Raw genomic sequence first — 13713 nt, forward strand, 5'->3', positions numbered from 1 at the left:
TCGCCGCACTATAAGAAAAACAATAAATTTCAAGCATTTCTGCTATCAAATACAACATTACATATTCAATTTAGATCTATAATTGTGCAATTCATGAAAAACATGTTATAGTAATACAGCAATGTTTTGCGAGTATTGGGGCATTGTCTAAGACATCAAGATACTAATACATCTAACAAAGCTTTAAAGCAACAGCTAATTTTTGCAATTATCTTAAACGTTACTTAAAGTTGGCAAACGTTTAAACAATAGTACATGTATTGTTAATGTCACACAGAAATTTCAATAAAACAAATGTAAGCAATCATACACTTTTTTATATTATGCAACCTAATACGTGTGTTTTTAAAGACCCACCACGACCTAGTAACCTGCATTTTTCACTCACAAATTCTTCATGAAAATCATTCTTGAAATACAGGTAAAATACAGTTATACTACAAGTTTTCAGGTGGACAATTTAGGCCATTTCTGAATAAATGTTTTTTACAACTTCATCTGCAAACTCATTCAGTCAATCTCTTTTCAGCATAGTTTCAAAAACATAAATGAATAACTATCTAACGCTGTAGAAACAAAATGTGATTGAAATTTCGCCAAATATTCTGATTTCTGTACACATTGCTACAGTTATTCAATAAATGTTAAGACATTACACACATTGTCTTGGTCTAATATATGTCACTATCAATTTGTAACTACATGTATTTACTTGTTATTTCTCATTTTCTTCATGAAAAGCATGTATAATTACCATCATGGAAACACAAAAGAATACAGTTATTTTGTGGTGCCTCTTTAAGTCACAAAAACATAGATCAGTAATACATTTTAAAATTGTAATACAAAAACAAAGCACAAAATGTGCAGTAACCCCATTGTTTTGACGAAGTTTGACAAAATTGTAATCTTAACTTGGAGCATAGTTTTGAGAAAAGTAAGTATCTACAAATTGAATTTATATGATAAAATAATGTTTGACAAGTAAAAACACCCCAAAAACTGAACTTTAGTAAGGAAATCGTTTCAAACATACGCAAATGTTGAGTTTTATTCATTAGTCAAAAAGTATATTCGAATGAGTTACACCCCCACCCACACCCTTCCGATTATTTTACCTTATCGGGGTCAACATGCATTAGTTCATGTCAAAACATTATCTCATATGCCACATTTAAAATTGCAGTTCTAAACAATTATTTTAAATGAATCCATTGTACAGTAAAATGTGAGTTAGATACTTAAATAAATGTAAGTTCTTTATTGATTCGTTATTTTTCGGTCACTTCTAAATGGGTTGAGGCATTGATGTTAATAATATATGAGACTGCATATTTTAATTAGCTGTAATTTTGATATTTTATTAACAATATTTTTTAAATGAGTCAAATTGGAAAATTGCTAATATAATGCCGCTTTATAAAAAAGGAGATAAGTCTTTACCATCTAACTATAGACCAATATCACTGATCAATTGTGTAGGTAAAGTAATGGAACGAGTGATTTTTAGATATCTGTACAATCATCTAAATTCCAATAATCTTATATATAAAAATTAATCAAGATTTATTTTATGTTTTTCGGTGGTTTATCGAAATATAACGGTGAATTATATCCTGATAAACTCACTGGCCACTCAGTGAAAATTATCAAATCTGATACCCGGATTAACGTCAAAAAGTTTACCGAGCGTACTGAAAGCCGGAAACAATATGACGATGACGTCGTTAAAATGACGTCATCTTTGCGATGCTTCCTGATAAAATTTCCCGCAAATTTCGACCTTTTATTGAAATAAACACAACAAAAGTAGAGTTTTAGACATAAAATAAACAGAAAAATTGTTGGTATCGATGTAATATCACGGTAATTTCACTCGTGAACACCAAAAGTTGTTATTTTCACTCGTGGCTGCGCCACTCGTGAAAATATCACTTTTGGTGCCCACTCGGTGAAATTATAACGTGATATTACACCGAAACCAACAATTATCCTCTATATCTTCCTGGACATTCCACCGTGTACTGAGAATTATAAAATCTGTAAAGCACTTTTTTCTATTCTAGTCCAAACAAAAATCCCGTCCTTGTAAGAGCTTGACTTCCAAGAAAAATTGTGTCTGAAATCATTCGTCCTCCAGTTCTGATTCATGCGGAGATGTTGACAGTAACGTGCGGAGAACAGGTAGTACAGAATCCAGGAAGACTGGTTAGGTTATCAATCCGCCTATCTGTTGCATACTTATACTTATCAGACCTGCAATCATATTTTAAGTACGCACACTGGTGGGCTTTTAAAACTATTTTTTTGTGGTGTGCATTTTAGATTTTCAATTTATATGATTACTAATTAATATGATATATATTCTATATAAAAGAGATATTGGTCCAAGGATGGTTAGATATGGACTGGATTAGATAACACTTTTATAGAGTGCTGAAACGATTTCAAAACGGAACAGAAATTATTTCAGGGACTACATCTTCCGCTGGCTATATAGACCTTCATTCTAGAAATTTGCATAGAAATGTTTTATTTTTTGAAAAATATGTTACGTACTAGTAAATCAAACAATAATTTGTTTCTAATGCTTAAAAGCATCAAATTCAGTTAAACGGTCAAAAGTATTCATGAATGCAATTACGGGATAATACTGATGGCGGGTTATGGTTTTATCGGTCACGCAAAATATTGCGAAGGGCTCTTTCTTAACTTACTTGCAGTATTTTAATTCATATGTACACAGAGTATAGCTTACGGATAACAGATCAGAGGCTAATAAATTATATGTTTCGAGAAATAATTGACGAGGAGTATGCATTAAACAGTCATTTTTTACATGCGGAGAAGGCAGTGGCTAGGTAGCCGGTTCCGTCAATGTCAAATAGCTGATGTTAATTGATAAATGATAAATGCTAACCGTCAAAATCTTGTACAGTCTGTGTTGTTCAAAGACAATCGATCCTCCAGTACTTTCAGCCCTTCGATTAGTCAATAGCAAACATTAACATATGTCAAGACATGTGTTGCAGAGACTGCACTTCATTAAGTTAATGATGGATGTTAAACTAAGTGAGAAACATTCTCTTGTTACGTATTCTATTCATACACTGATAATACTATCTATATGTATGTTCATGTTATTTTCTATCACCGATGTATCTATGAGCTTATATGGCAAACGTAACTTTGTACTTAATGAATCCAAAGATGGTACTATTGCAAATATTTATAAATATAAAAGAGACAAAAAGGCACTAAAATATCCTGTCAAAATTGATCAAACTTTGGTTAAGCTTATCAACTGGACAGATCCGGAGTATCCTTTGGACGTTTCATACCTTATAGAGAATAAAGACCTTTGTGCATCCGTGAAAAATTTAACCGTACTTGTAGTGGTTAATACAGCAACAGATCACTTTGGTCGGAGGCAAACTATCAGGAAAACATGGACCAACAATACATATTTTTCTCATTTGGGCACATTAAGAACTTTATTTCTTCTTGGTAGGACCGTTGACACATCTATTCAAGCGGATATAGAAAAGGAATCTAAAGAATATGGAGACATTTTACAGGGTGATTTTATGGATACCTACTTAAATCTTACACACAAGGGTGTGATGGGTTTAAAATGGCTTAACGAACGTTGTAGAAATGCAAAAATGATTTTGAAAGTCGACGATGACTTTATAGTGAATATTTTCATTTACTTTCGAAAAATTGGCAAGTCCTTGCCTTCAACGCACGTTTACTGTCTCTATGGGACAGATGGAGTTATAAGAGATAAAGAAAACAAATGGTATCTCAGTGAAAATCATTTTAAAGGTGAAAAAATCTATAGAGAACATTGCAAAGGGAAATTTGTAAGTATGAGAAATGACATAATTCCCTCGTTATATATATCTGCAAGAAAAACTCCCTTTTTCCCATATGACGATGTTACATTATTTGGGTATGCTATGCATAATATAAAGGGACTAAGATATAAAACACTCGAACAAAAAGACATGGAAAATGTTAACAGTCTAGCTATAACATGTTTGAAAGAACAAAAGAATAAATGTCCCAATCTTGTTATTGGCGCACCTAAAAGAAAAGAAATGGAGGACGCATGGTTGATGATGTTGAAGTTCTTTTCACCAAAATCACATTCGTTATACATGAAAGTCTGAGCTAAACTTTGAACCTGTCTCAATAAATATACATTAGTTTAATGAATTACAAATGTACATGTCGCTGTTCCAGTGGGGAACCCGAAATCACTTAACTACATCTCCATGAAAAAAATCCGATCTATACTAATGATAAGCATATTTATATGATACTTGTTTCGAAAAGCGTCGTTCATTGATATTGACATTTAAAAAACATTGCTGAGTGAAATGACTTACATGGGTTTTCGGCAGATGCACGGTAAATGATGTAAAATTTTAAGTTTATATGCAAATAAAAATTATTACTTGAGTGTTGTTTCACGATTTATTAATAATAAATTTGCACGATCTACGATTCAATCTACGATCAAATCTGCGTCGCCCAGACTACTTATGATCAAGTGACGGACTTTTTTTTTTATTTCCCCAAGCCAGAAAATGGACAAAGTGTCTAAAAATGAAAACTATCCACCTAATTATGTGTAAGTCTGCCAAATATTAGTCATTCTACGAAATATTGAGATATATTGACCGTTTGTACATGTCATGATATACCGTCTTGGTTAAAGTATTAACGTATGGTTCTTTGAAAAGCAAGAGAGGCTTCGGTAATGTGTGCAAGTGGGTCGACTTTTGTAACATTCATTGCTAGGACGGGTTTCAATGTTATAGCTACTTTGCTTTTTGAAATACATGTATCGACGTTTAGTAACAGTTTAAGCTTCCTGCGTCAAACATTGGTTTTTGTCGTCACATAAGTTTGTAAAAGGGTTGATTAATGTAGTCTTTGACCGATTTTTCGGGCATGGAACTTATTTTGACCATCATTCATTGGACTCCGTATGGTTTTGATTTGTTTTATAAAAAAAATCCAGCTTGAATGTATATTGAAAGAGACTGAAAAAGAACTATCGCAGCCCCAGTAGTTGCAAACATGAAAACACTTAACTTCTTTACTCTGTATTAAACTGAAAAAAATAGAAAGGCTGCAACAAACCGCACAAACGCACACACACACACACACACAAACACACACACACACACACACACACACACACACACATAATGACCTTTTCCAAATATAGGTAAATTACATTTTATCAACAAAAAAGCCAAGATTTTTAAACGGAACGTAACTGTTCAGATACAGCTGTTTGAAAAATTTAAATGATATAATGCCCTCCTGCATCTGAACTCCGAACTCAAAACCACCGTTATAAATCAGGAGACAAACCAACCGACACTCTTCAGTGTTTTCATTCTTACATGCGCACTGAAATACTTTGATAAAATTTTGCTGGACTTTATTTCCGCGTAGAAATGAATGTATACTAGTACACAGCTTGACTTTTTCTGTGTAATTTTTGACCTCTATACTTGACCTAGATTTTTTAGATATATATACATTCTGACAAAGCTTTAAGAAGATCAAACAGAAAATGTAGCCTCCAGAGTATTTTCAAGGTTTTTATATGTTGACCTCGTAACCTAACTTTTTATCAATGGTAACTTAGTTTTGAACTTATCCTAAATTTCATAGAGAAATAAATCCCGACAGCTTCGTAAAGGTATGACAGAAAATGTGGCTTCTAATATGTTTAAAAATCCTATTAGTTAACCTAGTGACCTAGATTTTGATCTCATTTATGTACCCGCTCGAGATCTCATTGAGAGTAATGTTTTGGACAACTTTCAGTAAGAGTTAAAGGTCAAATTGTTTACAAAGCATAACAACGGATGCCTGACACAAGGTGGTCGCAATAGCTCACCTTGAGTAGTTTGTGCTCAGGTGAGGTAATAAACGATCTTAGTAAATGATACAAAGTCTTGATCACCATTATCTAATGTAACATACATGTATTTCCGATGAGCTGTTACAGTAAGAGATCGATATGAAATGATGAAAAAAATGCAAAGATCATGAAATATGTACGACATGCAAGGACAAAGAGTTCACGATTTGCAGATATCGGTGATTTGTCGGCTGTGCCCACATTCTGTATTGGATTTTTCATTGTTAAATCACCCTGAAAAACTTCAATCTCATTCAATATGTCGCCGAGAAACGTACGTCTTGCACGTAAGCAGTATTATTTTGAATGTCCAGATAGCGCTCCTTTTCCAAAGACAGAAGTGATCCAGAGTGCAGTGCTTAGACTTCTACTCAAGTTTGGTTTCAAGACTAGAAAAGAAAGCTGTAAACAATAGTCCTAAATATGCTTTCATATATATCAGGTTTTGTCTGAATATCCGGATACTTCGTAATGATGTGCTGCTACTTTATTACATGTTATATAGTCTCATGCATTCTATAGATACATGGTAATAATTTGACCCCTTTGCTTGCCGTGAATCCCACTTATATCATCCATGTTTGGCATAGATATTTGGATTCAGTCAAAAACTTCAAAATTGTTATCATAGGTTGAGATATCAATCATATGTACAAGTATATCAGACTTACTCCCAAAAGCTAGGATTGTAGAGGACAGTTGAATAAGATCCGGTCTCACACTCTTGCAGTCCCAGAATATCAGTTTCTTTAAAACAATATATTAATACAATGGCCTATCCTTTCCTCACTCGGTTGAACAGGTCAGGCAGGCCAGGCCATGACAAAGATTAGAACATACCCCTATCAGACATTCCTCAATGCTTCAGGGCTTCAGCGGAGTGCTGGAGGCAAATGTATCTACCATTTCAACTAGAGGGTTAGGGGGATGCAATTGTCCAAATGTCCAGCGCTCTATTTTATTGGGTAGGGTCAAATGTCTTTTGGGGGTGGGGGCATTATGTCCTAAAACCATTAACTACAGTTAATTACCTGAACTAAATAATGCCTAGTTGATGTTTGTACTTCTGCACTTTTAGTTAAATCTCAACACATGTAAGAAATCGATACGACTGGAATTGACTACCTTGAGCTATGTCTCAGTGGCCTCCGTGGCTAAGGTCGCTGACTTAAAATCATTTGCCCCTCATCGATGTGGGTTAGAGCCTCACTCGGAATTTTTCATGCGAGGAAGCCATCCAGCTAGCATACGGAAGATTGGTGGTTCTACCCGCTCCTCCACCATCAACTCTAAGAAGTTGCCATAGGACCTAAAAATCATGTCGGGGCGACGTTAAATCCAACAAAATAAATAAATATGAGCTATGTCTCAGATGCGTTTCTCGAATTATCTCATAAAACAAACAAGAAGTATCTTTAAACAAGAGTGCCAAGAGGGCCCTAGGTCGCTCACCTGAGAAACACACCATAACAGCGTTTGACCTTGTGATGTCATGAAAACAAGTATTCTGACCAATTTTCATTAAGATTGGATGATAAATGTGGTCTCTTAAGTGTAAACAAGTATTTTCTTCAATTTGACCTAGTGATCTAGTTTTTGAGCCAAGATGACCAATATTCGAATATGACCTAGATTTGATCAAGGCAATCATTCTGACTAAATTTCATTAACCTCAATTGAAAATTACAGCCTCTATCGCATACAAAACGTTTTTCTTTGATTTGTCCTAGCGACCTAGTTTTTGACCCTAAATGAACCATATTCAAACTTGACCTTAATTTCATCAAGCTTATTCTGACTAAATTTCATGAAGATCAGTTGAAACAATACAGTCTCAATCGCATACACAAGGTTTTTCTTTGATTTGACATGGTGATCTAGTTTTTGACCCAAGATGACCCATATTCTAACTCCACCTTGATTTCATCAAGGCAATCATTCTTACTAAATTTTATAAATATCCAGTGTAAAATGCAGCCCCTATTGCGTACACAAGGTTTTTCTTCAATTTGACCGGGTGACCTAGTTTTTGACCCTAGATGACCCATTTTCAAACTCCACCTAGATTACAAACAGACAAACATTCTGATTAAATTTCATAAACATCCGATGTAAAATGCAGCCCCTATTGCATACACAAGGTTTTTCTTTGATTCGACATAGTGACCTAGTTTTTGACCCTGGAAGACCCTTATTCGAACTTGACCTAAAATACAGCCTCTATCGCATACACAAGGTTTTTCTTTGATTTGACTTAGTGACCTAGTTTTTGACCCGAGATGACCCGTTTTTGAACTCGCCCTACATTTTATCAAGGTTATCATTCTGACAAAATTTCATGAAAATCAGTTGAAAAATATAGCCTCTATCGCATACACAAGGTTTTTCTTTGATTTGACCTAGTGACCTACCTACTGATCCTGAATGACCCATATCCGAACTTGACCTAGATTTCATCAAGGCAATCATTCTGACCTAAATTCATGAAGATCAATTGAACAAGAGGGCCAAGATGGCCCTAGGTCGCTCACCTGAGAAACACACCATAACACAACATATTAAACAGAGTAAACATGTTTGACCTAGTGATTTCATGGAAAAAAATATTCTGACCAATTATCATTAAAATTGGAGCAAAAATATTGAGTATAAGTAAATATTTTCTTTGATTTGACCTAGTGACCTAGTTTTTGACCCCAGATGACCCATATTCGAACTTGATCTAGATTTCATCAAAGCTATCATTCTGACCAAATTTCATGAAGATCAATTGAAAAAAATACAGCCTCGATCGCATACACAAGGTTTTTCTTTGATTTGACCTAAAGACCTACATTTTGACCCAAGATGACCCATTTTCAAATTTGGTCTGGATTTCATTAAGGTAATCATTTTGACTTAATTTCAGAAAGATCAATTGAAAAATACAGCCTCTATCGCATAGCAAGCTTTTCCTTTGATTTGACCTAGTGACCTAGTTTTTGAACCCAGATGACCCATATTCAAACTTGACCTAGATTTCATCAAGGCAATCATTCTGACTATAATTCGTGAAGATTAATTGAAAAATACAGCCTCTATTGCATACACAAGGTTTTTCTTTGATTTGACCTAGTGACCTAGTTTTTGACCCCAGATGACCCATATTTAAACTTGGCCTAGATTTCATCAAGATAATTATTCTGACCAAAATTCATGCAGATTAATTCAAAAATACAGCCTCTATCGCATACACAAGGTTTTTCTTTGTTTTGACCTAGTGACCTAGTTTTTGACCCCAGATGACCCATTTTCGAATTTGGTCTAGATTTTATCAAGGTTATCCTTCTGACTAAAATTCATGAAGATTAATTGAAAAATACAGCCTCTATCTCATGCACAAAGTTTTTCTTTGATTTGACCTAGTGACCTAGTTTTTGATCCCAGATGACCCATTTTCAAACTCGGCCCTATATTTCATCAAGGTTATCATTCTGACCAAAATTCATGAAGATTAATTGAAAAATACAGCCTCTATCGCATACACAAGGTTTCTTTTGATTTGACCTAGTGACCTAGTTTTTGACCCCAGATGACCCATATCTAAACTTGGCCTAGATTTCATCAAGGTTATCATTCAGACCAAAACTCATGAAGATTAATCGAAAAATACAGCCTCTGTCGCATACACAAGGTTTTTCTTTGATTTGACCTAGTGACCTAGTTTTTGACCCTAGATGACCCATTTTCAAACTCGGCCTAGATTTCATCAAGATAATCATTCTGACCAAATTTCATGAAGATCAGTTGACAAATACAGCCTCAATCGCATACACAAGCTAAATGTTGACAGACGACAGATGACAGACAGACGACAGACAGACGCTGGACATCGAGCGATCACAAAAATACAGCCTCTATCGCACACACAAGGTTTTTCTTTGATTTGACCTAGTGACAAAGTTTTTTACCATGGATGACCAATTTTGGAACTCGGCCTAGGTTATCATTCTGACAAAATTTTATGAAGATAAGTTGAAAAATACAGTCTCTATAGCATACACAAGGTCTTTCTTTCTTTCATTTGACCCCAGATGACCCATTTTCGAACTCGGCCTAGTCTTCCTTAAGGTAATCATTCTGACCAAAATTCATGAAGATCAATGAAAAATACAGCCTCAACCGCATACATAAGGTTTTTCTTATATTTGACCTGGATTTCATCAAGGCAATCATTCTGACCACAATTCGTGAAGATTATTGAAACAAGGGGCCAAGATGGCCCTAGGTCGCTCACACTAAGAAACACTCCAATAACAGTAAAACATGTTTGACCTAGTGATTTCATGAAACAAAGTTTCTGACAAATTTCATTAAGATTGGGACCATAAAATTGGTCTCTTGCGATAAAACAAGATTTTCTTAGATATGACCTAGTTTTTGACCCTAGATGACCCATGTTCAAATCGACCTAGATTTTATCAAGGCAATCATCTGACCAAAATTCATGAAGATCAACTGAAAAATACAGCCTCTATCACATACAGAAGTTTTTCTTTGATTTGACCAAGTGACCTGGTTTTGACCTCAGATGACCCATATCAAATTCGACCTAGATTTCATTAAGGCAATCAACCTGACCAAATTCATAAAAATCAATTGAAAAAAAAGCTCTAATCGCATACACAAGATTTTCTTTAATTCAACTAGTGACCATAGTTTTTGACCTCATATAACCCAATTCAAAATCGACGTGATTTCATCAGGCAATCACTCTAACCAAATTTCATGAAGATCAATTGAAAAATACATCCTCTATTGCATACACAAGTTTTTCTTTGATTTGACCTAGTGACCTAGTTTTTGACCCCAGATGACCCATTTCGAACTCGGCCTAGATTTTATCAAGGCAATCATTCTGGCTAAATTTCATGAAGATCAGTTGAAAAATACGCCTCTATGCATACACAAGGTTTTTCTTTGATTTGACCTATGACCTATTTTGACCCAAATGACCCATTTTCGAATTTGGTCTAAATTTCATCAAGGTAATCATTCTGACCAAAATTCATGAAGATCAATTGAAAAATGCAGCCTCTATCACATACACAAGGTTTTTACGTGATATGACCTAGTGACCTAGTTTTTGACCCCAGATGACCCATTTTCGAACTCGGCCTAGAATTCATCAAGGTAATCATTCTGACCAAAATTCATGAAGATCAATTGAAAAATACCGCCTTTATCGCATACACAAGGTTTTTCTTTGATTTGACCTAGTGACCTAGTTTTTGACCCTAGATGACCCATTTTCGAACTCTGCCTAGATTTCATCAAGGCAATCATTCTGACCAAAATTCATGAAGATCAATTGAAAAATACAGCCTCTATCGCATACACAATGTTTTTCTTTGATTTGACCTAGTGACCTAGTTTTTGACCCAAGATGACCCATTTTCGAACTCGGCCTAGATTTATCAAGGTTATCATTCTGACCAAACTCATGAAGAAATTGAAAAATACAGCCTCTAAGGCATACACAAGGTTTTTCTTTTGATTTGACGTAGTGACCTAGTTTTTGACCCCAGATGACCCACTTTCGAACTCGGCTTAGATTTCATCAAGATTATCATTCTGACCAATATTCATGAAGATTAATTGAAAAATACCCCTCTATTGCATACACAAGGTTTTTCTTTGATTTGACCTAGTGACCTAGTTTTTGACCCGAGATGACCCATTTTCGAACTCGGCCTAGATTTCATCAAGGTTATCATTCTGACCAATATCATGAAGTTTAAAATGAAAATACAGCCTCTATCGCATACACAAGGTTTTTCTTTGATTTGACCTAGTGACCTAGTTTTTGACCCTAGATGACCCATTTTCGAACTCGGTTTAGATTTCATCAAGATATCATTCTGACCAATATTCATGAAGATTATTTGAAAATACCGCCTCATCGCATACACAAGTTTTTCTTTGATTTGACCTAGTGACCTAGTTTTTGACCCAAGATGACCCATTTCGAACTCGGCCTAGATTTCATCAAAGTTTTCATTCTGACCAATATTCATGAAGTTTAAAATTTGAAAAATACAGCCTCTATCGCATACACAAGGTTTTTCTTTGATTTGACCTAGTGACCTAGTTTTTGACCCAGATGACCCATTTTCGAACTCGCCTAGATTTCATCAAGATTATCATTCTGACCAATATTCATGAAGATTAATTGAAAAATACAGCCTCTATCGCATACACAAGCTAAATGTTGACAGACGACAGACGACAGACGACGGACGACAGACGCCGGACATCGAGCGATCAGAAAAACTCACCTGAGCATTGCTCAGGTGAGCTAAAAATACAGCCTCTATTGCATACACAAAGTTTTTCTTTGATTTGACCTAGTGACCTAGTTTTTGACCCCAGATGACCCATATTTAAACTTGGCCTAGATTTCATCAAGGTCATCATTCTGATCAAAATTCATGAAGATCAATGAAAAATACAGCCTCTTCCGCATACATAAGGTTTTTCTTCTATTTGACCTAGTGACCTAGTTTTTGACCCCAATGACCCATTTTCGAATCGGCCTAGATTTCATCAAAGTAATCATTCTGACAAAATTTCATGAAGATCAGTTGAAAAATACAGCCTCTATCGTATACACAAGCTAAATGCTGACAGACGACAGACATCTACACGGCCTGTAAACACTGGCTCGTCCTCTTTAAGGAGATGAGTTGAAAAAAGAGCCAATGATACTTCCGAGGAGGCGCTAATGAGCGGAACTTTATGCAGAATGTAAACAAAGAAGAAGGGTGAGTTTACATTCTGCATAAAGTTCCTGTCATTAGCGCCTCCTCGGAAGTATCATTGGCTCTTTTTTCAACTCATCTCCTTAAAGAGGCCATTTTGCAAGGTAAATGCATTCCTTGACGTGAGAGTCGGAGCCACTGACCAGTTCATTTCCTGGGTGATGAACACTCGTATAAAGCGTTTTCGTTCTCGCAATGTAATATCTATTCCGTTTTAATGTTTACAATTTGATGCTTGAAATTGTATTATACTACCCAAATGCGCATAATCACCTAAAATAACAAGAGCTGTCCATAAGACAGCCCACTCGACTTTTCTCAGTACTTGACTCTGAATTAGAGCTTTGCCAGTAAAACTTTATAAAACTTAAAACTCTAAGTTAAAAAGGGGCATAACTCTGTCAAAATTCAATCAGAGTTATAGAGATTGTTTCTCCTGGTGTAGACTTTGATAGTAAATAACTGTTTTAAGTTTCAAGTCAATAGCTTTGATAGTAACAGAGATATTTGACTTTATAAAAAAAAATAACCAACGGCGACGCCGACTCCGACTCCGACGCCGACACCGGTGCGAGTGAAATAGCTCTACTTTTTCTTCGAAAAATCGAACTAAAATATATGTGTATGTATCAACGCAACGGCTACAAAGTTTAATGTTAAATGGTCAATTTTATTTTAAATGTTTGAAAGGAATCGCAAAGAAAGGATGCTCAGTTCTGTATTATATTATTACTTTTGTTCTTTCCAGATGGGTCTGTTTAAAGGCAAACGTAGGGTAGGGTTATCATTGACAACCAAAAAGAATGATGTAACATACAAATTTAAAAGAAAAGAAAATAAAACACAGCAAAATACATCAAATTTAGACGAACAGATTAGAAATGTAACCACGAGCACCCCAAATAAAAGGAAGCGCAAGAGAGCGGCTGTCACCAGCAATAAAGTGAGCACATTCAGATCTCA

General features: G+C 35.2%; 1 protein-coding gene across 1 annotated transcript; it reads left to right on the plus strand.

Moving 5' to 3' along the window:
* The first annotated feature begins 3055 nt into the window (after positions 1 to 3055).
* LOC128557052 (beta-1,3-galactosyltransferase 1-like) lies at positions 3056 to 4399 on the plus strand. Its single transcript, XM_053543584.1, has one exon. It carries the CDS (start codon positions 3057 to 3059, stop codon positions 4173 to 4175), a length of 1119 nt encoding a protein of 372 aa, XP_053399559.1. The 5' UTR covers position 3056; the 3' UTR covers positions 4176 to 4399.
* The last annotated feature ends 9314 nt before the right edge of the window (positions 4400 to 13713 follow it).

The sequence above is a fragment of the Mercenaria mercenaria genome, chromosome 1 (assembly GCF_021730395.1).
Source record: "Mercenaria mercenaria strain notata chromosome 1, MADL_Memer_1, whole genome shotgun sequence".
Classification (NCBI taxonomy): domain Eukaryota; kingdom Metazoa; phylum Mollusca; class Bivalvia; order Venerida; family Veneridae; genus Mercenaria; species Mercenaria mercenaria.

What these genes read in the sequence shown, in the direction of transcription:
- LOC128557052 (XM_053543584.1), top strand. Translation starts at nt 3,057, where the DNA reads ATGGATGTTAAACTAAGTGAGAAACATTCTCTTGTTACGTATTCTATT.